Here is a 22540-nt window from a genome sequence, read left to right as displayed (position 1 = left end):
TTGCTGAAAATGTGCTATATAAATAAAATTACCTTACGTTACCTTACCTTACCTTCACACAACAGGTTTCTTTTTGTCCCGATTTCCTGCTTCCAATAATCTTACAATACATGACATAATGCAGTCTTTGAAATACCTGGATATTTTTGAAATAAGTCTATTGGACTCGCACGGTAAACTGAAAGTTAATGCGTAAAGGTTTAGAGTTTACTTTTGCAGGGCCCTCTATAAACCAGCTTATTTTAACCTCCCTGTTGCTCTGAGCTTTGTCAGGAAATGATGTTTCTCTGTAGGCAATGTACCAAAAACACAATTAATACCGTGAAGACAAGCCAGCACAATGAGCTGACAGGGAGCTCAGGGAATGAGATCATTTCCTGTACGTATGTGTGACCTCTTTCCTTTGCGTGTTGATCCTCGCCACTGATATAAAAATGTTCTATCTTCAAAAAACGAGAGAGCGCCACTGGAGCAGAGGTCAGCTGCTTCCATGTTCCTGAACTCACTGTTAGCTCAAGGGAGGAGGCAGGATGCAGACGGTGAGAGATAAAGTCACAGGCCCAGTTCCAGTTGAGAGAGAAACCAATAAAGGGTTTGTTGTTTTTCTGTCTGTTGCTGCTGAAAATTTTTGTTCTTTCCTGGTTGTTGTTCGGTCCGATCGGGCCTCGGTTCAACACTGTAGAAGCAAAACACAGGAAGAACAGAGGAAAGCAAAGGAATTCCCCGATAGGATGAAACATTAGTTTATGAGTGTTGATGCTGATTTACAGCAGTTGGCAGCTGGTTATATTATAGCTTTATCAAATAAGATGCAATGCACCTTCGATCGTGAGATGTCGTCTCGGTTTCATGACGTCAAAATGCGAACCGTTTGATGACGACTTTCTAGATGCCAGTTCTGATTGAACCGGGACATTTTTGTCAGTTCATGGATCAAACGTATGTTGGAGAACAGAAGGTTGTGCAAAATCTACTGAAAGATTGAACAAGTAAACATTCGAAAATTTAGAGCAGGTCGCCTTCAGCTGATCTGTAAGGTTACAGTTCATCTTAGGTTCATCCTGAAATTTCACCGGAAAATTGAAGAGTCGTAACTTTTTATGAGCAGCATGTACTTATATTTTCCAGACAAAAAAAAGAAAGTCAACCTCAAAAGTTTCTAGGAGAACATATAAGTTTGTTTCAAAAAAGCATATGAGCACAACTCTTTGTATTTTATAGATACAAAAAATGTATACATACACATTTTTCAGCAATCAGACTATTTTGTTCATTTTATGAAAATGAATAAAATAGAGTTTACTGTAGGTAAAACAAACAAAAGTCACAATTATTTTTCATATGAATTTTTAAAAATCTAATATTTATGGTCCTCAAATGCTTATGCAATCACAAACTTGCCCAAATAAATCCCATATTTGCCACATATTATCTGTCAATGCACCTTTAACACTTAAACAGAAACCATCAACTCCACAAAGTGGGATCTTGTTAGAATGATCTCCCTTTCTAAAAACTCTGACCCAAAATTTGACTGGACAGCAGCACACATCACACTAAAGTCCTTTTTCTTAAAGTGGAGTTAACAAACAAATTCCTTAATATTTTTATTGCATAAATTATTTGCAGTGGTTGCCAGGAAGTAATCAGGAAGCAGTCTAAACAAGGCTCAGTTGAAAATGATGCTATCTTTCTAGATGCTTCTGGTAAGCGACAGCTTCTTACAGGAATGCAGCATGTTTCTATTTTTTGTGTGACTAAACTCCTCAAAATGAACACACTTTGTTGATAGCACAAAATACTTTTCCGAAAGCTTGTTTGTTGATTATGGTAACTTTTACGTTTGTTACTGTATGTTACCACGACTCCTTTTGCCACATTAAGGAACTCTAATAACATTTCTTGCCTCTAGACTGAAGTTTGTGGGCCAACTCCTTCTGAATTTTTGGTATGACCTTCCAGTTCCTCAATTTCATTCCGTTCAATTTAGTCCAGTTTATTTCCGCAGTATCTGCATCTTTCATTTATGGTGGAATTAATCTTTCAGAAATGTTTTGACGTTTCCTATTCATTAGTTACAGCAACGCCTTACTACTCATTTGATGTTTTAGCGTACATGGCGTGATGACCAGATAAACTAGAGTGACAAAAGTCTTGAAATGTGTCAAAAGAAAGTCTGGCTGATGCCCTCACACATCGTGATTACAGCATATGTGCACCACTTCTACAAAATATTTACAGCTGCACAACCACACATTGATTTAATGGCCTTGTCTACATTTTACACCGTGCAGGAGCCTCACTCACATCGGAGTGCTGGATGCTTGAAACAAAAAGTGAAGGCCTTCTTTATGAAGAATCTGACCGATAAATTCTTGGTCCCCCATGCGGACACTTACCAACCAAATTCTTGAACATTAATAAATAAAATAAAATAAGACGGCAATGTCACTGGAAAAGAAACATAACCCATCCCGTTAATGCACAACGCTTTAAATTTTGCAATACTCATCCCAGTGCACAGGCATTCTTCACAAGAGGAGATTCAGACATTAAAGTTCCAACAAAATCTCCTTCATCTCCTCATTTTCATACCTGTAAAACATGTTTTCAACACATCAGCATGAACAAAAAGTGAATAAACAAAATTTATTGGCAAACTGGTTGAAATCAGTTTGGGTTGATGTAGATTTTCCATTGTTCTGTTGCACAGGCAACAGAAAGGGAATGTTTTTTATATTTTTCAGGAAATCCCGAGGAAAAGCACAAATCAAAAGAACGGTTCAAGAACAATAAATTCTGTCTCAAAGGAGAGACCCGTCGAGGACCATATGCGTAATGGATGAACTTGCGGTGACTGGAAAATGGAGTGAGTAACAGGTGTGGAATATCAGTGGAGCTAACCTCAGCTAGCAACGCCTGAGAGAGAGCAGACAAAACAGCGGGACAGAGTCTAAACTAACAGGAGCTATGAATAATGAGTGCCAGGTTTTTTTTTGTTTGTTTGTTTGTTTGTTTTTTTTACATACAAGTGAATTTGAAATCAAGCCAAAGAAAAACAAGTTAATGAAAAACAGACAACTTTGATAGAGGTGTCTGGGAGGAAACGGATTTGCATGAACGTCAGCGACCTCAGATGCTGAACCCCAAGGGAGTCCAGGCTGTTTGTGTAAATGAGGCCGACTACTCCCAAAACCTCCTCCTTTCATCAGAAACTAGCTTTTCCTCTCACACTGAGAGAAAACAATCAGCAGTCACATGAGCCAACGGAAACTCTTTCTCTTGCTTGTCGGTTCTATCTAGTGCTGCGAAGCTACAAATCTCCTGGTTTTTAATAACTCTGAGGCTGATTCCCATCTGGGGCTGGAGTGAACTCTCATGCCATTTGATTTACTAAAATTAGAAGTGTTTTAAAGTCTGAACAATTAGTTTACATAAGCCACAAATAAACACTTCACTTGGACAAAAAAAGGAAGAAGTCCAAGAAGTCAGGTCCTGTGAAAATGCCTTGAAAAATTTTTTTTTTAAACAGTAAGTGTACTGAACATTTTGTTTTTGATCCTCCATCCTCGTCGTAAATTAGCAATATGTTCCTAGATATAATTCAGACAAAACACTAGATGACTCGTAAATAATAATAATAAAAATAAAAAGTATCTCAAAGTGGTAATTCTTTTCTGCTGAGTATTTAACGATTCCTCCTGATATGATCAGCTGTCTGCTACAAACAGAGGAAGCCCTGAAACGTCTACAGGGACAAACCACGACTTATCTCGTAAACAACATTGAGATAAAGTTCTGTTTATAGAACAAAGTCTCCCATCCTTCATTCTCTTTAAAACTCCAGCTGGTTTTACTTTTATCAAAAGGAAAAAAACTTACACATTAGTCAGACTACATTTTCCGCTCCGAGGCTACATGAACCTCAGATTATATCTATTAAATAAAAGTCCTTCTGTTGGACTAATCTCTACTCTGGTCCAATTTAGTCACCACAAGCAAAAATAAAGATAAAAAAAACATTTAACATATTTTCCGGACAACGAGTCACACTTTTTCATAGCATGTCTGGTAAAGTTCATAGCTTTCTTTCTTTCTTTCTTTCTTTCTTTCTTTCTTTCTTTCTTTCTGCCAACACATTCTAATCATATGCCATTAAAGTAAAGCTTTCCCTTAATGCTATCCTTCAGAAAAGAGTTACGACTGACTGCTGTAGGACGTCTAAAACTTGCAGGACTCCTAGTCAAAGCCTGGAGATTGACGTTCTTGATACAATGGAAGTGACCGGAAGTGAAGGGGTACATTTAGGGTTGCCACCTTTCAGAAATCAAAATAAGGGACGCCCACTACTGCGCGTCGTCCTAGTCTCATAAGCGGGGTGGGGGGCTTCGACTAGGGATACCAAGGGAACAGTCCCTATATATTTAACAGTCCCTAAATTTAACAGCAAAATACCGGACGGTTCCGTATTTTACGGGATGGGTGGCAACCCTAGGTACCTTTTTGTCTCTTACAGATATGTACGATTTTTCTGAAACTATGGGGTCTATAATATGCAGTTCTTTATTTTTTATTTATTTATTTTGTTAGCCATGAAAATTCATTGTAAGTTGATTTCATATAATTTAAAATAATAAAATAAGTGCTGAACTTGTTTTGGCAATGTCCTATTTTAAACGTGATAGTACGCTTAAAATTAAAATAAGGCACGTTGGAGTTTGGTTTTAATTCGACGCAACGTGGAACGTCTTCGGCAGAATATTAAAGAGAAATGTGGTATTATTTATCTATTTATTTATTTACTTGGTCGGTCTTTGTAATGAGTTCCTCATGGTTGGGCTGTTATGTGACGGGAAAGGTGACATCAGGAGAAAGGAATTAGAGTGAAGTACCGGACACGGGGGGAGGGACACATTTGGGACTAAATTTGGGCGGAAACAATAAGTCTTCGAGAGTCTCATAAACTGCAGAGGAACGTGGGAGAGAGACACAGAACGTCTGGAGCCATCTTCGTTTCGATTTGGAGCCAGGATTTCACCAACATGATGTTTTCAGGGAATCTAAGGTCTTTGGTTTTGGTGCTGGTTTGCTTGTTTTCTGCTGCCACTGCTGATGGTGCTTCCAAAATAAACGGTGAGAAAATCTTTCAGTCATGTCAACTAACCATTCCGTCTGAAATTAATGATGCGTCAAAATAAGCTGCTTTTTTTTTAACGTAACTGGTGTGGCTTTCGCACACAAATGAGCTGGTCTTAGAAAACAAAGTAGGAAGAAACTAGGGGGTTCTTCGACATTGTTTCGCATCTCCATGTTTGACGTGAAAAAATATTAGTTGACATTAAATAATAGGGTGGTTAATTTTAAAGTTACAATTTTAAAGTTTGTAGTATTCGTTATTTCCCCCCAAAATTGAAGCATGAATGGTAAATTAAAGACTACTTTTGAGTGTTTATGTTTTTTTTTTCATCATTTTTATTTTTCTCTTTGTTTTTTTCTTTTTGAGTGTGTTAGAAATTTGGTACAGGGCCGGTCCAAGGTTGAATGTAGCCCTAATCACCTGCAACTTTTAGAATCCGAGGTGCCCTTTTCATCCTCATGAATAGATTCTCTTCTATGTTATGTTATTTGTCAAAAATTCATTGTAAAAAAAAAAGTTTTCAAACGAATGACACGAAAAATAGATGTAAAACAATGTTACTTGCACTTCTTGCACTTTTTGGGTCATTCTATCCTGAAAATTTAATGTGGGTATTCCACAAGAATCTGGATTTTTATTATATGTTGGAAAAATTAGTTGGTTCTTTTGTCATTTTTAACCAAATTTATGAAGAGCCAGTGTGATGGGGCCAAAGAGCCACATGAGTGAGTCTTGAGCCATTTTGTAGATCATTGCCCATGAGGAACAGCCATGTTTATTTGCTTGGAAATTTCACATTTTCTATAGTCCTAGAATGAACACAAGTTCATGGTTTGACAATCAGGCCAATCTGTTTGCATTATTTATTCAATCATTTTGTACCCAGGATTTAATTTGTGCCCCTCCATACTTCTGCATTAGTCATGTCAACTACCCATTCTTGTAACAAATATATATATATATATACCTTTTTTTGTTAAAATATAATGTATTTACTATTTAAGGTTAATATCTTAAAAAATAATCAAGATAAATAGTCATACTGAAATGCCTGATTTTAAGGTTTCAATGTTTTCTGAAAATTATATAGAATATATTCTACTTTATTCTGGTTTTTGTGTCTGTTTTGGACATTTGTTTCCTGATCCAATAACTCTCAACTGATCCCCTACTGATAGATATTACAGATGATTACTCTAAATCATCAATTGCCAAAGCAGGTACAAAACACAAATTGACAGTTTATATAAAACATCCAGCCTTTTTATACCTAAAAAAAAAAAGTTGTCAGAAGCAACCGAAAATGTAAAAGTATGAAATGATCAGATCTATTTCAGATGTTGTCAGTTAAATTGCCTTGGGCCCTTCATAATGACTTTGTTTCTCTGAATTAATTCTTTGAATAGTAATTATTTCAGTTTATAGCACTCTGGGTCCTGATTTGCTTATTTATTTTTTTCTTTCGCCAGGCACTAATCCACGGAGCTTTGTCATTGGGCCAGAAGGCACAGATGAACCAATAGAGTACTTTGATGAAGATCAGCAATGGGTTCCTTCAAACCAAACAGGACGGAATAAAACATTAAACAGATCCTTCTCTAAAGAGGCACGTCAGTTCCTAACGAGCCCCATTTCCACGGTACTTATGCCTTCGTTCTACACCTTGGTGTGCTGCATCAGCGTTCCCATCAACCTCGCCGCCATCGTAGCCTTCTTTAAGGGCATCCAGCCAAAGAAGCCAGCAGCAATCTACATGCTGAACCTGGCCTCCGCTGACCTGCTCTTTGGCCTCTTGCTCCCCTTCAAGATTTCTTACCACTTCATGGGTAACGACTGGATATTCGGCGGGTTGCTGTGCCGAGTGGTCACCGCCAGCTTCTACTGGAACATGTACTGCTCCGTCCTTCTCATAACCTGCATCAGCGTGGACCGGTTCCTTGCGGTTGTGTACCCCATCGACTCCCTGGCTTGGAGGAAGACGGAGAACACCATCAAAGCCTGCGTGACCATGTGGGTCTTGTCCTTTGCTGCCTCTGTTCCTCTTGTTATCTTCGACCAGACATTTTACCTCAAAGGGCTGAACATCACCACCTGCCACGATGTCCAACTCTATACCGAGATACCGTGGTTGAAGATATATTTCATTGCCATCTGTTTCTCCCTGTTCGTTTTGCCTTTTCTTGTCACGGTGGGATCCTACACCAAAGTTATCTGGACGCTGAGGAGTGAAGTACGCGGGCTTCAAGGAAAATCACGCAAAAAAACAAGAGCAGTGGTGATGATCTTGACGGTCCTAGTGATTTTCATACTGTGCTTCATGCCCACCAACTGCTCACTGCTGGTACACCACTTGCTGTTTGGGGTATCCAACATCGCCACCAAGGCCACCGACACCTCCTACCAGTTCTACTTGATGTTTTTGTGTTTGGGCAGTCTGAACTGCCTCCTGGATCCCCTCCTCTACTTCTTCGGCTCTTCCCAGTGTCAGAGACAGCTGTCCAACATGCTGTGTAGATCGTCGACAAAGGGTAGACTCACCAGTTCATCGTCTGACTCGTACAGATCCAGCACCAGACCCATTCTGAAGTCCAGCCGCACCGAATGCTCCACAATGTCTTCATCAGTGAGCAAAACGGACACATTGGAAGCAAACCTGAACAGCCAGTACAAGAAACTGTTGGTCTAATCACTGTGGCACTGGGCATTGGTTAGTATTTTTAAGTGCAGAAACACGAAGCTGTAAAATTAAGGCTACTACAAAAACTGAGCACTTAGTTGGGATGTTTCTGTTGAGATTTACTGAAATGAAAAGTAACCAAGCATCTTGCTCTAGTAGAAACACTAGAAATCTTTCTTTTCTTTTCTTTTTTTTTGTCAGAAGGACAAACCTACACGCACAGATGTGAAGTTAAATCTGGCATAAAACTGAGTGTAAAACAGTATGCTTCACCTTTTCTCTATATTTACATTTGCACACTGAATGTTATTAGCTATTCCTTCAGCTTTTTTGAAGCAAATGTGTTACATTTAGTGCTTTGTTTTATATGTAAGCTTTCAGCTATATTTTTTTCAAAATGTACAATATTTTTTGTATTTTTTAAATATTTTTGTCTCTTAATAAATATTTGAGACTCAACTTTGATGTTTTGACTTCTATTAAGCAAACTGTGAATTAACCAGAGGTTCCAGTTACAAGGAAAGTAGTTTAATGCTGCCACCTGCTGGACAAATATGTAAATCACTAAGTTTTAGATAACTCCATCTTTTATTTTATTTTTTGTTAAAACAATGGGTCACGTTATATTTAACAAATGTAACTGTAAGTTTGGTTGATACTGAAAAGAGAATTTATTGTAGTAACTTTGTTCATGAAATGAAAATCATGAATTATTTGCACAAAGTAATTTGAACTTATTTCTGTACGTCTTAATTGAATATGGATTACAACTAATGAAAACGTGACATTCGGTGTGAGAAAATTTTACATGATATTGGTAAAATTAAAATATAAGGCCTGCGGACGCAATTAGCCCTGCTGAATTGTAAGAATGTCCTTTTAAAATGAATTTAATTTCTCTGATGATACTATACACATTAATTGCGTCATCAAAAAGACATTCAAATAAAATTTGAGTATTATGATGATCAACAGAATTGGCTACAAATAAAAGCCAATGTAAAGTAAGTGTAAAACATGTCGCTAAAGGTAACGCATCCGTACCTCAAAACTGCTTATAACGCAGTGTCAAAATTGTTCTTACTCATCTACACCGATAGGTGGTGCTGTTTTACCGTTTATTAAGAAAAATATCCTCACCGCTTTAAAGCAATGCCAAAGAAAAGACACTTTAGTTACAGGTAGTTATTGCTTAAATGTCTCAAGATAGTAATGAACTTTTCCTGAAATTCTTTGTCAGAGATCTTATTAAAATGTCCTTTATGCACAGAGTCAAAGATAACCTAGCTGAAATAGTTGAAAGGAGGGGGGAGGGGGAACTCAGAACATTATAAGCATTTTTAATTCGGCTGATATACTATTCTCCTTTGGGGGAGCAAAGTCGCTTTCTTCTAGCTATTTTCCTCCCTAAGAGGTACATAAAATACTGAGTTTGTACATTAGATGTTCGCATACAGGCCAATAATTTAAAAAGAAATTATGGCTGACAATAATCACTGATAGCATCAATTAGTCAGATTAAAAGAGTCATTGTACTGACTTCTGTACCCTGACAACCTCTATGTGTAAACACAGTAAACCAGTTCAAGGAACTTCTTGTGTTATCGCCCACACCACAATCCCGCGTTCCTGGAAAGCAGGCGACACGTTTTTACATGAAATCTTCTCATAATTCCCAGATCAGTTACCGTCTTGGAGTGGGTGGGGGAAGGTTGGTGGCTTTGCGTAGTCACGTGACCATAGTGACATCATCCAGGTGTCACGGAAGTTTGGTCTTGCAACCTGTAGAGACGAAACAAACGGTGTCGACGCAGACCGCGCCCGCGCTCTCATTTTTAACCTGCGCGTTTGTCACCTGAACTTACGGTCATGGAGACGTGTGCGTTGACAGAAGGTAAAGTTTAATCTTTTTTGTGCCTTTTCTTACTGTTATTACTTCAATAACCTGTCAGTGTGGAAACCCAGTACCTCAACATGTGTCTCATACCGTTAGGTTACACAGTACGTGCTTACACTACCAAGTCACCCAAGACATTTATTGTATTGTATTTCATGTGGAGTTTTAGTGTTGGACTACACAAAAGTAGTGGACAGTTGTAACGTGTAAGGTTAATAATAGGTGTTTGTTTTGTATTCAGCCATTACGTTGTGTACATTTACGGTGTCTCTTTGGCCAGGTTTGCATATAGGGGGAGACATTTTGACCCATTCTTCTGGCCAAAATGTCTGAAATGCAGTCGAATTGGATGTAGGAGTTTTTTTCCCCCGTACTTCTCAATAGAATAAAAGTCTGGTCTTTGACTAGGCTATTTTAGCATATGGATGTGTTTCAAAGTCAACTCTTTTTGCTGAATCTTAGTCTGTCCTCCTGGAAGGTGAACCTCTGTCCAAACCTCAAGTCTCATTCGACACATTCAGAGATGGAATGTTTTTGGAAGCCGGTCAGGATGTTCAGTTTTTCAGTCTTTTAGTCAGATCTCTAAAAGACTCACATGATCCATCCATTTTCTTTACACCCTTGTCCCTTTGTGGGGTCGGGAGGGTTGCTGGTGCCTATCTCCAACTAACGTTCCAGGTGAGAGGTGGGGTAACCCTGGACAGGTCACCAATCTGTCGCAGGGCAACACAGAGACACACAGGACAAACAACCATGCACACACACACACACACACACACACACTCACACCTAGGGACAATTTTGGAGAGGCCAGTTAACCTGACAGTCATGTTTTTGGACTGTGGGAGGAAAGCAGAGTACCTGGAGAAAACCCACCATGCACAGGGAGAACATGCAAACTCCATGCAGAAAGACTGGGGCCGGGAATTGAAACCAGAACCTTATTGCTGCAAGGCAACAGCTCTACCAACTGCGCCACTGTGCAGCCTAAGCATCACATGAAAAAAAAGCAATTAGAAAAACAGTGTTGTATGGTACCAATGCCATAAGACACTAATCAACCAGAGTTATAAAAAAAAAGCAGCCTTTCCAAGAGTCCCTGATCGATCATATCGACTATAACCAGGAGGTCACAAGAACCCAGAACAACAGCTACAACTTCCGCAGACATCGATTCCTTAATGTCAGTGTTTAACAGAGAGACTTGGCAGTAATGGGAAAGCTCATAAACCAGAACCAAGGACTGGTCAAAAGACCACAAAGGTGATGACCCCTTTTGAGAAAATTTTCTGTGGACTAATGAGACAAAAATGGAAATGTTTGGGAAGTGTGTGCCATGGCACTTCTGACCTAAAGAAGTGCCAGAGTGATGATTGTTTTACTGTCATCACTCTGACAGTAAAACAGGGTGGTGGTGATGTGATGGTCTGGGGCTGCTTTGCTTCCTTAACACCTGAAACTGCAGCAAGATTGTTCAGCTATTGATACAGAGCCCTTAAAACAATCCTGCTTTGATTTTACAGCAGGATAATGATCCAAAGCAGCAAGTCCACCTCTGAATGACTCAGAGCTAGGGTTAGGGTTAGAGTTTTGAAAGTGCCTAACAAAGCGTGGACTTAATTACAACTCAGAAACTTTGGTATAATCTTTCATGCTTGAAAATCCACCAGCATGGCTGAATTATAGACATTTCTGCAAAGGAGCATGGGCCACAATTCCTCAATGAATATATTGTCAATGCAGGCACAACCAAAATATAAACAAATTTATTCAATTGTGCCCTAAATTTCCCACCAATTTAGGGCACAACTATTTTTCCCCAGAGGTCCAGGTTGTTTTGGATAGGGTTTCTCCCTTAATGAATGAGGTCATTATTTACTCAAGCTATTTTTATCCAATCTTAAAACTTGCTTCATAATCTGAAAAAATATAGTGTAAATAAATAAATTAATTAAAAAAAGAGAGAGCAAATACTTTTTAGAGCACTGTATCTCTTTTTCAGGTCATGGTTATGCACTACTTTATGTTGGGTTTATCTCATGAAATCCCATTGAAGTACACTGACATTTATGGTTACTATTATGCATTGAATATTAAAAAGTTAATGTTTTATAAGTTGCCCTGCGACAGACTGGCAATCTGTCCAGGGTGTACCCCGCCTCTCGCCCGGAATGTTAGCTGGAGATAGGCACCAGCACCCCTACCGACCCCACTAAGGGACAAGGGTGTAAAGAAGATGGATGGATGGATGTTTTATAAGTACTTTTAGAAAGTTCTAAAAATAAAGCCTATTGTTTATTTGCTTATCCTTTCATGCTTTGAATTCACAGGAAAAACCAGGGGCTTGACTGGGGGAGAAACGGACTATGGCGTATTTCTTGGCTCTGAAGCCCAAGCAGTCCTGAAAAGTCCTCTCACAACCGCCTTCCTCCCAGCCGTCTACACCTTCGTGTTTCTCGTTGGGTTTCCCACCAACTCCTTGGCTCTATGGGTTTTCCTCTTCAGGACCAAGAAAAGGCACCCGTCATCCATCTACATGGCCAACCTGGCTCTTGCTGACCTGCTTTTTGTCATTTGGATCCCTTTAAAAATAGACTACCACCTCAACGGCAACAACTGGAAGTATGGAGACGGGCTGTGCAAAGTTCTGGTGGGGTTCTTCTATGGCAACATGTACTGCTCCATGGCCTTCATCGCTTGCATTAGTGTCCAACGTTACTGGGCTGTAGTCTACCCAATGTCCCAGCATCAAAGGAGCAAATTTTTAGCAGTGTCTGTTTCTGTAGTGATCTGGGTGCTGGTGTGGATCATCACCATTCCTCTCTACCTCTACGATCAAGAAGTAAACATACCAAACATGTGCATCCGGACCTGCCATGATGTCACCAAGCCAAGCCAAACGAAGACTGCGGCTGGATACTTCTTGACAATGGGAACGGTGGGATATGTCATCCCCACAGTTGTATGCATCATGTCGTACGTCTTCATGCTCAGGGCTCTCCAGGACAGCATGGGGGACCCTACCATTGCCAAGAAGCGCCGCAAGGCTGTGGTCTTGATCATCACCGTCCTGATCATGTTTATCGTCTGCTTCACCCCCAGTAACATCATGCTGCTGGCGCACTACATCCTCCTGCTGGGAGAGGTTGTGAACAACGGGTACGGGTTTTACATCACCACCCTGTGCCTAGCGAGCCTGAACAGCTGCGTGGACCCTTTTATTTACTACTTCATCTCTGAGGACTTCAGGGAGCACGTGAAGAACACGTTTCTGTGCAGGAGTCAGAGGTCAGTTGAGAGGAAGAAGATCTCCTTCAGCGCTCTGAAGTTCTCCAAGAAGAGCGGCTCGTACACCACCAGTAGTACACGAAACACACAGAGCAGCGATTGTTGATGGCGGTGTCGTTACTAATCCTCTTGTGGTCTTAGCACGACGCTCTGAAGGAGCGTGAAGGACATCAAGGTCGGGAAGCGGGAGGGGTGTAAAGACGCAGGCGGGGTCAGTGCGACCCCCATCAGATCGCTCACAGGGTGAAGAGTTTGCGGGGTCAACTGGACCCTGTCCTTTAAGACTACGCGAGGGTTAAACTTAGGTTTGAGAGAAAATAGATCTTGAGATGGAGTATTTAGGAACAGGTCTATAATTTTCTAGAGCTTTTTTTTTGCATGGTCAATATTTCTTTTTGGAAAAAATAATTTGTACAGTTATTTTATTTTATTTTTTTTTTTTACATATTTTATGTATTCTGCTATATGCCTCATTTTATTGACATTTTTGACCAGTTACCTTGATCACATAGAAAATACTTATGTTGTGGTTTTAGATAAGTGAATGTAGCCTTTTTGTGTGCCACAGGACTGTAAATCAATGTGTTAATGACACCTATTAAATTATGTAAAACTACCTTAATAATTGACTTCTTTTATATATATTTTTGTATAGCCATGCATTTTAGCCTTTGTCAAACCAAAAGGGGGAAAAAATATTTAGAATCACAATGTTCAAACAAATCTTTTTCAATTTACAGAATTTAGTCAAAAGAAAATGATAAACACAATAGTTTAAGCTACACCTCTGCTAAACCTCCCAAGATGGTTTACAATCTTTCATGTTTTCATGCTGCAAGGAGAAAAATTGAGTCATTGGCCCAACTATTAGTTCAGCTCTTCCTGCTTCCTGCATGGAAAAAACCTGTTTCATTTACATTGTAAATTTTTACCTGAATCAGCTGATTTGAATTCGGATCAAAGAACATGGTTACATGCTGAGTATGTAGATGGTTTAAATTGGGGATTTGCCAATCATTTAATCAATCACTGATCAAAATCAACCAGTTTTATCTTAGTTCGCTCTGACTGAAGACGAGCACCGAGAAATCTTTGTAAATCAAATGCATTCAAAAGCTGAAACTCCCATTTTGTTTGGTCTGTAAATGCATCAGTTTAGTAAAACTCAGGTTAGAGATGAATGGGGAAAACTTTGTGTTTTTCTGTTGAATTCAAAAATACTAATACTTTTATCAAGAAGCTTCCCTCAGAGTTGGAATGCTATTTTTTGTGTGTGTTTAACAACTAAAAAAGAGTTTATATGTGCTGGACACTTCTTCAACCTACATTGAACACTCCTTCTGATACCTCCAACACCTTTATTTACCCTTGCTTTGTTTGTCACTCATACAATTCACATTATGCATGGTAATAATTTTAAACCTAGCCCTTTTATAAGACCAATTTTGGTCAAGCAAAAATTATGATGTATGTGTTCAAATGGACATTTTACTCTTTTTAAGGGTTTCTGGTCTTTGTCTTGTAATGCAGTCCAGTAAATATTCAACCTTTGGGTGAAACAAACACCCAAAAACATTTCTCACATGCAAAGAATATCTTTTAAAAGCTTTTAAAAATGTTACTAGAAGATTGCAGTGAGATTAATCAAATATTAAGCTGCTGCATGTGGAACTAAAAAAGACCTTTAAATATGCGTGTGTAGCTGAGAGTGTATTGTATGGCAGACTGTTGGAAAGGTCAAACTATAGTTGTTCCTTATTTTCATAACACACATGTTTACCATTTGTTCTCAGTTCAGGGTTGGTCCTACACCACTTCAGTACTGTGTCAGACCTTTGAGTGTTATATCACCAAAAACAATTATGGCCAAACTAATTAGCTTACTGACCAATTGTGACTCGGTAATATTTTGTCTTTCTACCATAGATGGATAGACAGTCAGTGTAAAATAGTTACTTCAGTTTGAGTCTTCTTTAAATTCTACAGAACTCCTGCCCACAGAAAGAAATTTGACTTTGTATTTTAGCGCCTTAGTAAAAAGGCGCTAAAATACAAAATTGGGTCTCTGTCTCTTAAAGAAACTCCTGCTCTTTCTGAAACTCCGCCTTCAGGAAGTCATCAAAAATGGTTCCTATTAACCCTTTAACAACATTTTTATCAGCATTTCACTGAGAAGTAGCTCCTATAATGAGCTCAGAAGATGCAGTTCCGCCAGGTATTTGCTAATTGCTGCTGCCTAGTCTGAAGGAGTTGAGTGGTGGAGTCACGGGGATGGGTGCTGAAAATTTTTCTCACTCTCTTAGTTCCTCAAAAATAAAAGGTTTGGACGCTTGGAAACTGCAACTCTGAGGAGGAGTTCCGTCCTCGAAGGCGGAGCTAGGTCCAAGCTGGCTTTTTGCACAGGTTGCCATGGGAGATTAAAGGATTTCTCAAACATGCATGTAAGAAGCAAAGCAACACTCTGGGTATGTTTCTGATGAGGGAATAACATTATTAAATTATGTAAAACTAAAAAAAAAAAAAAAAGTAAATTTCACACTATGCTTCACCTTTACAAAACAAAACTTAAAATATGGTCAAAATACCAGAGGATAAAACCTGTTGTGCAGCCTGTCCATGTGGGACAGGCTGCACAACAACTTCACAGGGAGCCTGTTGTGTTCTCATGAAGAAGGAGCTGGTCTTTTTGTTATTTATAGCTTTTTGTTAAATAGATGTTTTTTCAGAAACATAAAACTTGTTGGTTCCACTGTTTCCACATTTTAATGACTAGTGTGTGACTGCATCAGGACACACCTAGATTTCCTAAAAAAAAAAAATGTTCCAGAATGTCATCCCTTAGAAAAACCACCATGTGGTTCCAGCTCCGGGTAATGTGGATGTGTCACTACATATTTAATTGTAGTTGCAAACTTTTGCAACCACAACAATTTTTTTTGAGGATCTAATCAGAACTGTTGTGGGAGTGAGAACATTTCTCAGGTATATTTCATAAACATTAGCTGCATAACTGTAATAAAACACAGCTGAGTGCTTAGTAGCTCTTTTCATGACATGTGAGAGGCAAATAATTAAACATTTTCTATGTAGCCACGTTTTTGAGACTTTAAAGCTTTAAAGGCCAAGAATAATTCTTTCATATTTATTCTTGACATGTCAAGAATAAATATGAGAATATTTTTAAGCCTAGTATGTGGACAAAATGTTGCCTACAAATGAACTGTACTAATTTTACGTTGTAAACGTTATTTAAAGTTAAGTTAAAATTCATCAAGTGCCGTCCTTCATTCGTGGGGCATGCTACAGCTTATATGACTTGACTTGATAACACTTTTTTTTCTTTTTTTATAAACATACAATCTTTGGTAGATGTATGGAACAGTGCAACATGGATAGGAAAATAAAAAGAAACAGAAACACGAGATGAAGACGACAACAAATGGAAGACCAGCAAACAATTTGATAGAGGGGCTGTGGCAGCAAGCTGAGGGAAAAAGGGTGAGGAGTAAGCGCATGCGCGGAGCAAGCGGCGGAAAGCCAGTCCGTCTGCGTGTGAACCAGTAGAAAATCTTATCATACCATTTTATTTATAAAGCACTTTATACACTAACAGGACCAAAGTGCTGTACACAATTTTAAAATACAAAATGCTGGTTGGTTTGGATAGATTTTCCCCCACCAGTGAACAAAATCATAATTTAAACATTTTGCTTTATATTTATTGTGATTATTTCTGTGTATTAACACATTTTTCTTATATCTGAAACAGACCATTTGGATTTTTTTTTTTTTTGAAAGACAAGGTAAATATTGCTGAGTCAACATCCTGGCTGACTCCTACCTTCCCCGTATTTAGAACAAAATACGGGGAAGCAGCTTTTAGTTTTTATGCTCCAGCCCTCTGGAATAAGCTTCCGGCTCACTGCAAATCTGCCCCAACTTTGAGTTTATTTAAAACAAGGTTAAAAACATTTCTTTTTGAAGTTGCCTATTCTTGAATTTTTTTTTTTTTTGTGTGTTTCTTGTCTGATTGGTATTGTTTCTCTGTAAAAGCACTTTGAATTGTCTTTGACTGAAAGGTGCTATATAAATAAAATTGCCTTGCCTTGCCTTGCCTACCAAAGAAGATTGAGTCTTCTTGATTGCTTTACATAATGCTTTGTTTCTCAGTATAGTATTGGGCAGGATGAACAACATATTAAAGATGGAAAAAGGTTGAAAATATCAATTATTAACATGATGATTTTCATGTGAAATTTAGAACTTCGACAATTTATTATTATTATTATTATTATTATTATTATTATTATTATTATTATTATTATTATTATTAAAATATATATATTCTCATTTTTTTAACCAAGGTTAATCTATACCAAGATATTTATTTTTCAACGCTTAAAATTAAATGTTTCATACTGCAGTATCAAAGTATTTCCGCATTCATAAGCTTTTATCTAAATTGTCTGTTTCTTATTGTTCAAGTTGAGTGCCATGGAAACCAAAGGGGGAAACTGCCGCGTGCATTACACAACTGACGTATGCGCATGCACGGACTACGGACAGGTAGTCTCGGGGTGTGTCCTCCAGCGACCGAGAGCTTATCAGACATTTTTTAAAGAGGAAAGATCAAGTAAGAGACGACCAGAAGAAGAATTTCGAGTCTTGAGCGCACAGACATGGATTCAAAGTGGATATTGTCGCTTCTGTTAGTTATCGGCTGTGCTTTTGCTGTTAATGCACAAGGTAAGTCAAACACAGTTTTCTTTGTGTTATGTCGACGTTTTATGGATATAGAGGGTCGCGAGGCACGACTTTTACTGATCAAAGAGCAAAGAGGCTGCAATAATAAGGTTAATGTTTTATGTTAGGACCTCATATAGAGTCACTTAGTAGGATTTTAGTTTTCACATTTTTGATTTGGTAAATTACAAAGAAACTACAATCTGCCTAAGCAAGAAAATAACCATAGTAACTACTATTTATTAATTCTTTTGTAGTTTTAGAGTTTTACAGTTTTAAGTAAAAGAACGTGCAGCTTTCTATATATATACATACGTGTATATGTATATTTACATATATACATATATGTGTGTGTGTGTGTGAATATATAAGAAAAATCTATATAATGTAAAAAGCAAATGATATACTCCCCGCCATCAGCTGCTCTGTGTGATCTAATAAGTGTCTCCCTTTATTGTTGAGAAATTTAGGTGATTTATTTCAACATCATTACTGATAGTTTGTTGGAAATTTACAGCATTTGCTCAAAAGACTGTCCTACGACCTTTCCATGGATTCAATTTTGGGGTGCACTGATAGCAGTTTTCTGATCAGTCACACATTACCGATATTTAAAAAGCCTAAGCTGCCGATTCCAAAGTTGGCCAATACTATTTTTTTTGTCTGAAATGTGACTATTGTTAACTCCAAATGTGCAGGAATGACCTGGTGGGCCGCTCTGTCAGTCAGACTTCTCTCATGGCAGTGCAAAACAGGACAGTGGTTGAGTTTTAGATGTTTGTTGGTCTAGAAAAGATCGGTAGATAAGATCGGCTTCACACGTAAATATCGGCCAATCACCAATCTCCCAAAATTAAGAAAACTGGTGCCGATAAGTTGGTGCATCCCTAATTCTGTTCTTGATTTTGTGGTGTGTTTGGGTCTGACATCCCTCTGCATGACCCAGTTTCTCCCAAGCTTCAGCTGATAGTCTGATTGCCTTACATATGATTGCAGAAAACCTCACCTCCTTGTTTTTACAGTCACTGAAATGTGCATAGTGTCCTGTGTCTGGAATACCAGCCCATATCACGCCTCTATCACCACCATTCTTTTTCAAAGGTACAAAGTGTTTGTGCGGTAGAAGCCAGTCATACTTGTTTGATGCTTTTATGAAATTCCGTCTTAGACTGTAACCTAACGCGATAATGGACCGTATTGTCTGAGATGGAGCTTGATTTCCCTCTCAAATTGTTTATGGGTTTCATATTTCCTAAATAAACACAATGAAGTATATTATGTTTAAACATGACTGTAGCTGCAACTACAGTCATGTGTTAAACATTAATGGAAAGTCATTTATATGTAATCTTTTAGAAGTATTCTTGTCATTTTGGCTGAGAACTTCATACAGGTCCTGTTTGAAGGAAGACATTCAGCCTTGCCCTACCACCGCCGAATTAATTCTGTTCCTAAAGTTACTTTACTGTCTTGTTTTTAGGGATTAACATCAAAACCTTCTTGTCTGTCTATGAAAAAATATAAGTATCAATTGAAGTCAAGAGATTGGAATTGGAAAGCCATAAGCAAACCACTAACCAGTGAGGGGAACCAGAGGAATGTATTATACCATACATAAATCAGCTTTTACTCTAACATCTCTTTTATCTTTGTCTATTTCAGGCCGAAGTTTTATTGGTATAAAGACTGAGGATGGAACGACTATCGATGATGTAGCATTAGCTACCCTGCAGAGCGGGCTTACCACCGTGTTCTTCCCGATCATCTACACCGTTGTGTTCGTGGTGGGGCTAACTGCAAATGGGATGGCCATATGGGTGTTCCTCTTCCGGACCAAGAAGAAGCACCCTTCCTCCATCTACATGGCCAACCTTGCCTTAGCTGACCTGCTGTTTGTTGTCTGGATGCCTCTGAAAATTTCCTACCACGTAAACGGAAACAACTGGCTCTACGGGGAGCCCCTGTGCAAAGTCCTGGTGAGCTTCTTCTATGGGAACATGTACTGTTCGGTGCTCTTCATCACCTGCCTCAGCGTGCAGCGGTACTGGGTCGTGGCAAACCCGATGAGTTCACAGAGGAAGAACAACACAGTCGCTATCAGCGTCTGTGTGGCTGTCTGGGTTTTCATTTGGATCACCTCCACTCCTCTGTACCTGTACGATCACACAACTAAGATCAAGGGCACAAACATGACAACCTGCCATGATGTGATCGTCATAGGTCAAGATGGCAAAGATCTATACGAATCTATCAAGTACCCTTTCTTCTACTTCCTGTTCATGGCAACAGTCTCATTCTTCATCCCTTGCATCGTAATCATTGTGGCGTACGCGTTGCTGCTCAAAACTCTGGGGAGCAATACGGTCGACAGCAATGCAACAAAGACACGGAGAAAAGCCGTCGTGTTGATTTTGGTTGTCCTGGTGACCTTCCTCATTTGCTTCATCCCCAGCAACATAATGCTGGTGGTGCACTATGTCCTGGTGAAAACCGAAATGGAAGACAGAGGCTACGGCTTCTACATCACGTCACTGTGTCTGGCGAGCCTCAACAGCTGCCTGGACCCTTTCATTTACTACTTTGTGTCGGAGGAGTTCAGGGAGCACGTGAAGAACACGCTGCTGTGCCGCAGCAGCAGAGCCGTGGAACAGGAGAAGGCCGCGTACAGCTCAATGACGTACTCCAAGAAGAACCGGTCGTTCATGTCAGGGAGCAACAACACGGAGAACATCACCTGCTAGCGACGGAGCACAGACTGTTCCACACTGCGGATGCTTCCACTCTTCTGCACTGATGTTGTCGTCCATCGTGAACCCGACCAAAGATGAACTCTGAACCTTGATAGGACTGCAGCTTGGGATGTGTGACTTTATCAGGAGGTGCTCAGCGTTAAACTGTGAATCATTATATGTTTTGTTTTATGTTATATTAAATAAATGGATGCAAACATGTGCAGGTCATCTGTTAAAGACTGATGTTGGTGGCATAAGATGCATTAAGTTGGATTTTCCTGGACAACAAAGATTTCCAATGTTTGAGGTCAGATCTGCCGATTCTAATGTGTGTGTGTTTTTTAACTGTCGGTTTTGAATCAAACATGAAATGAAAATATTACGAGATTATTAACACTTATTCATTAAATCTGATATTTATATCCATTCTCAGAAAAAGTCCTGCTGTTGGTTGATGAGTTTATAGATTGGAAAAGGTGGACATTTCTGTTTTCAAAGGACCTGATGGATATACATACAAAAAAAAATTCTGTATTTATCAATTTTATAGCCGGTTGGTGCATCTTTTTATTTATACAACACTGGAAATAAATTTAAGTTGTATGTATTAAACGGCTACAATTACTCAGTCTTATTACTAGAAAATATAAAAAAAAAATACATATATTTTTTTTACACCTTTTTCATTAAAATTTTCTTGTTGCTGTTTTAACTAATTTTAAACCTTTTGTTGTTAAGCTTTTGATTGTTACATATTTTCTTAAATAAACAGAACAGAAACAGGGTTTCTGTGAAACTCCATTGTCCCGTTGCGTCATTTTGTTGTCCTGCGTGAGTCACGGGCCTTGTTGTCATCCGGCAGTCGGACGTCCTTTTCTTAGCTCACTTAATCTTTCAAAACCCTTGGAATTTCTGGAATGTGCTGTGTTGAAATGTAGGGCACCGCAGCACCTAAAAGCTGGTCAAAGATCAAGGGATGGTGAGCTCGGGGTTGAGGAATGTCAGAAGGCATGATGAGACACATTTTATAGACAAAGTCGTCATCTTTCTGGTTTCAATTTCTTCTGCATTTAGAAACTTGTGTGTAGATCTGGGCTTTTTTGCAGCTTTTCTTCCTGCTGTTTGTTTTTAATGTCACAATTTCAACATTTTACGGCTTCCACGTTCTCCTCAGAGTCATTCTTTCCCAAAACAACAACAAAAAAAGGCCTTGGTACTCCATTTATGGTCCTTCACGTTAAGAGAATCGGCAAGTGAACTGCGCTCGCCACACCTTTTGCAGGGCCCACCATCCCACAGAGAGCTGCCAGGTTCCTGTTTTAACGACCGGTCGGGGCAGAGCTGTGGGTAAATCATTGGCTGTGGAGTTTCACCTTACCCTTTGTCAACGCTGCGGGGCAGAAGGCCTTCCTTTCAGAGCGGAGCCACGCCTGGTCACGTTTGACGCAGCTCCTTTTCCAAGCACAGTTGTGGTGTAATGGAACAGAACTGCTGGAGGTTATTTAAAAATTAGAGTAGCACTGTGTCACACATAGCACGTCCGCAGAGGTTTTTGTGAAACAAACCAATGTAAACCAACCTTCTTTGTTGTAGCTGGATAATGTGTTATTTCTATGCACTGCTATTTATTTACCTTCTGTCATTAGTTATGGTCAGCATATGTTTTTGTATGGACTGATTACTTCTGTTTTGTTGTATTTTAAAATGTTCAACCAAGGACTGGGATCGCAAACAAGCCTTTGACTAGATAGTTTTTGTCCAAAACGATGGCTGCATTGTTTTGTCATGCAACAATGCTTTATCTGCTGTCCTTGACTGAAAACATTTAACTGTGTTTCTACTAAAGAAGCTCCACTAGGAGCTTGTGAACATGTTAATGTAGGAGAATGTGAAATGGAATCAGAAGCGATGACCAACTTTTCCATTTTATCCTCCAAAACAAGCTTTTTACTGACTTAATATGTCGGTTGTCTTTTTGGTTTGATTTTGACACGTGTATGTTTACAGAATTGGGTAACACTTTATTTGAAGGGGAGTGCATAAGACTGACATGACACTGTCATAAA

At 39.0% G+C, this 22540-nt stretch overlaps 3 protein-coding genes and 1 long non-coding RNA gene across 5 annotated transcripts in view; 3 read left to right on the top strand and 1 right to left on the bottom strand.

The window, feature by feature from the left end:
- The window catches only part of LOC103135933 (proteinase-activated receptor 2), a 35381-nt gene extending 14670 nt beyond the window's left edge, over positions 1 to 20711 (top strand). Inside the window, exons 2-3 of one of the 2 annotated variants that reach the window (XM_016669830.1) lie at positions 17485 to 17745; positions 19405 to 20711. In XM_016669830.1, the coding sequence (XP_016525316.1) occupies positions 17679 to 17745; positions 19405 to 20483 (1146 nt within the window). In that variant the 5' untranslated portion in view covers positions 17485 to 17678 and the 3' untranslated portion in view covers positions 20484 to 20711. Of the gene's footprint in view, positions 1 to 17394; positions 17746 to 19404 lie in introns of those variants that run through there. The other variant, XM_016669829.1, reaches the window with a different exon arrangement.
- On the top strand, positions 4912 to 7937 carry LOC103135850 (proteinase-activated receptor 1-like). Its single transcript, XM_007548796.2, has 2 exons — positions 4912 to 5133; positions 6607 to 7937. Exons 1-2 carry the CDS (start codon positions 5043 to 5045, stop codon positions 7821 to 7823), a joined length of 1308 nt encoding a protein of 435 aa, XP_007548858.1. The 5' UTR covers positions 4912 to 5042; the 3' UTR covers positions 7824 to 7937.
- On the top strand, positions 9499 to 13621 carry f2rl1.1 (coagulation factor II (thrombin) receptor-like 1, tandem duplicate 1). The gene is made up of 2 exons (XM_016669831.1): positions 9499 to 9708; positions 12042 to 13621. Exons 1-2 carry the CDS (start codon positions 9684 to 9686, stop codon positions 13103 to 13105), a joined length of 1089 nt encoding a protein of 362 aa, XP_016525317.1. The 5' UTR covers positions 9499 to 9683; the 3' UTR covers positions 13106 to 13621.
- LOC107835876 (uncharacterized) lies at positions 16759 to 17280 on the bottom strand. The gene is made up of 2 exons (XR_001661702.1): positions 17119 to 17280; positions 16759 to 16840 (listed from the first exon to the last, which is right to left on the bottom strand). It is a non-coding gene; the product is annotated as an uncharacterized LOC107835876 (long non-coding RNA).
- Positions 20712 to 22540: the final 1829 nt, after the last annotated feature.

This window comes from Poecilia formosa, unplaced genomic scaffold, assembly GCF_000485575.1.
Source record: "Poecilia formosa unplaced genomic scaffold, Poecilia_formosa-5.1.2 Scaffold28, whole genome shotgun sequence".
Classification (NCBI taxonomy): Eukaryota; Metazoa; Chordata; class Actinopteri; order Cyprinodontiformes; family Poeciliidae; genus Poecilia; species Poecilia formosa.
The sequence above is the reverse complement of the archived record's forward strand: the minus strand, read 5'-3'. Positions and strand labels throughout refer to the sequence as shown.

Bases quoted from the DNA above. Each gene is read 5' to 3' on its own strand.
- f2rl1.1 (XM_016669831.1), top strand. From the start codon at position 9,684: ATGGAGACGTGTGCGTTGACAGAAG. The intron at 9,709-12,041 runs GTAAAGTTTAAT...TTGAATTCACAG, and splicing joins GACGTGTGCGTTGACAGAAG to GAAAAACCAGGGGCTTGACT.
- LOC103135850 (XM_007548796.2), top strand. From the start codon at position 5,043: ATGATGTTTTCAGGGAATCTAAGGTCTTTGGTTTTGGTGCTGGTTTGC. The intron at 5,134-6,606 runs GTGAGAAAATCT...TTCTTTCGCCAG, and splicing joins TGGTGCTTCCAAAATAAACG to GCACTAATCCACGGAGCTTT.